This window comes from Echinococcus granulosus (genome assembly GCF_000524195.1).
Source record: "Echinococcus granulosus chromosome Unknown EG_S00334, whole genome shotgun sequence".
NCBI classification, from domain to species: domain Eukaryota; kingdom Metazoa; phylum Platyhelminthes; class Cestoda; order Cyclophyllidea; family Taeniidae; genus Echinococcus; species Echinococcus granulosus.
Genome location: NW_020170714.1, coordinates 1,548 through 4,396, shown reverse-complemented (window position 1 = coordinate 4,396; position 2,849 = coordinate 1,548). Strand labels below are relative to the sequence as shown.

At 42.9% G+C, this 2,849-nt stretch overlaps 1 protein-coding gene across 1 annotated transcript in view; it reads left to right on the top strand. All coding sequences in view use genetic code 11, as the record gives it.

Annotated features, from left to right (window-relative positions):
- The window catches only part of EGR_11026 (hypothetical protein), a gene marked incomplete at both ends in the record, with an annotated part of 4,857 nt that extends 3,062 nt beyond the window's left edge, over positions 1-1,795 (top strand). The window contains 2 exons of the mRNA XM_024500275.1: positions 710-779; positions 1,689-1,795. Of these exons, the coding sequence (XP_024345310.1) occupies positions 710-779; positions 1,689-1,795 (177 nt within the window). The remainder of the gene's footprint in view (positions 1-709; positions 780-1,688) is intronic.
- Positions 1,796-2,849: the final 1,054 nt, after the last annotated feature.

Below are 2,849 nucleotides of genomic sequence, written 5' to 3'. Positions count from 1 at the left end.
GAGGAGTGAAATCCTGCATAACCCACGGTCATGGCGGGAGCGAAGAAATCGAGACAGCCGTTTTTGCGTAGCTCATAGTTGGATGATTCTTTGAGTTGGAAACTGTGGGAGTGGATAAAAAGTGACCGGTGGTGGCAGAGCGTGAGATGCGCCAGAATGCAGTGTTTGCAAAGAAAGTCATTTTAAATGAGTAGTCTTAGAGAAGAAACCATTCTATGCTTATGATGTGGCCTTATCACTTCCTTGAGTGGAAAGGTCCTCCTAAGCAACAGAGTTACATCTTCAACAAATGTGCTTTGCCACATAAATCAAGCTGAACCCACCTGCATTCACGGCGTGTGCCTGCATAAATCAGTAAGCCGCGTGTATGTAGCCTACCAGTTTTTTGAACGTGAAGCACATCTGAGGAAGCGCCACGGCAAAGACGATGGAATACAATTTTGTGTATTTCCGTTTCAGCGCAATGTATTGTTTTAAATGGAGCCAATTAATTACCTATTTCCCTTTTGTCACCATTGTCAGTACCTCCGTGACTAGCGTTCGCAAAATCCACTCCATTCACATGGCCAATTTGCTGGGCCTCTTACACTCTTCCCTTCATTTTGTTTGTTCAATAATCTACACTGCTCCATTCAAGGTATTGTCTTCGAGCAAGGGTTACTCAACAAAGCGGGTCCTTTAAATATTTCTCTTTGTCTGATGACTAAAGCATTACACTTCACACTTAACTGAAATATTTTGCCCTTTTATCAAGAAATTTAATGAGGACGAGTTGTCATGTAACACCAACTTTAAATCATCCTTGTCCGATTCGGGAGCTTACAGGTTGAAAAACGGTGCTTAATGTGTTAGAAGAAATAAGGTAGCCATCTTTTCATGATTATTTTGTCGGACGACTGTTGCATGGAAAGAGACACAAAGAGGAACCAACGTCATTGATGTGATAGTGGCCGCAAGCATGTCAAACATGTACATTCAAAAAGCCACTCCACTCCAATGGGTCACAATGACATCAAAAAGATGGTTTTGATGGCATAGAATTTGAAGGCTCTGTTGTGAGTACGTGGATGTCATTGTTAATGCCGAGGCAACAAGTTGCTTACTGATGTCGTTCAGATGAAATGTGAGTACATTACAATGAAGCAAATGGAATTACCAGATAGAGGGTTCACGAAGAGGGCAAACGTTGTCGAAACTGCGGTCGAGCCTGAAAATGACGTCTCGTTGTACAGATGTTTCGCAAAGCGTGGTTGAATTGTATGTTAGTAGTTAGGAAAATTATGTGGGTTGTACGGTGCCAAAATGGCGGATTGTGAGTTTCAAAGTGAATTCATCGTCTTTCTACAGTAGCGAGCTAATTTTGTGCTCACTTCTGAGCAGACCATATGTATGGTTAGGTAGCAAAGACCTCCATGAACGGGTGTCCAGGTGTGAGTTTTCATTACCAACTCCGATATGCCCTCTCTCTCTCTCTCTGAGAAATCCACTAAAACATGGCAGTATTATGTTTCTGTTTCGTTTTGAGAAAGATAGGACAGTACTATTTAACCTTTTGCAGGCAAATTACTGGTGTCCAAATTAGGACTCGCTTAGAAGTGAGACAGTAGCATTGTAATTTATTTCCTCTGTAAAGACTACTCATCGTCACGGTGCAGACAGATGATAGAAGTTCCATCATATATATGTAGGTGAAATGAATGATTTCATTAGGTTATTGACTTTCCTCTATCTCCAGCTCATTCATTTATCAATGCATCAAAGTACAGTTATGGAATCAGTTAAAGCTCCTCACTAGAAAAGCGTTAAGCCAAGCACGCGAAACATTGGGAGAAAATGAGAGAGGAATCTAGCTCCCAGTATCAGGTGCTCTAGTTGTAAGCAATTTCTACCGTTCGTTTGTTCGTTTGGCCTAGGTGGCAAGTACTTGGTTCAGATTTGGTGGCATCTTTGGCAAACTTGCCCTTTGGCTGCCGCATACTCAGCATAACTTTATCACACCTCGTGTCAACCTGCATTATTTCCATCAACTTTGGTAGGCAAAGAAGTTCCTCGACTAATAGTCTGGGTGAAACAAGTAACAAGTAAAGCCGCCCTATTTAAAGTAGGAGACTCCACGTAGGATGATGTAATCCATTTATCTGTGCACATTATGTAGCCACCACTTCGTCGCCATCATCAAGGTGGGCAGTCCTCTTGACGAGTGATTTGTCTGCAAACACCTCATTCCTGCTATTTCACTATGTGTGTTGCAGCAATCATGGAGGATGTTTGACAACTCTTAGTTGACAGATAACGTAATGCTTGAAAATCTCTCCTGGCAACTACGGATTTTGGGGTCACCGGGGGTCGTATTCCCCTTCCATTACGAATAAGATCGAGTTTCTACCTAATGCAGCAGCAGTAAATTTCTACCTTCGAGATGAATAAAAGGAAAGTGTACTCACTAGTCTATCGGAGGCGTTGCTAGCTACATGCTTGCTCTCGGGCATCTATAGTCACCCACTTTGTTCGGATGTCTCATGGAAGATTGCGGCAGTGTATTAGAAGCTGCGCCAGTGTGGGTGAACAGACTTCTTTCCGACTTCCACAAACATGCACTCTATGGTGGATGTGTTTGTTCAGACAAGTCACTAGGTTGTCTTTGAGGTCATCTCGGCTATTCGACTTCGAATCGGATACCTAGCAATCTCTTGCTGCTTTAGACGTGTGTCGGCATGTCATTGCCCCTCTTAGTGGACACTTAGAGAGCACAGTGGCGAAATGACGCATCGATGTCTAGAGAAGGGTCAGAATTATGCGAAGTGCTAGTGGCTTCACGTTCACTTCACAGAACTTAACTGCTGATTTAA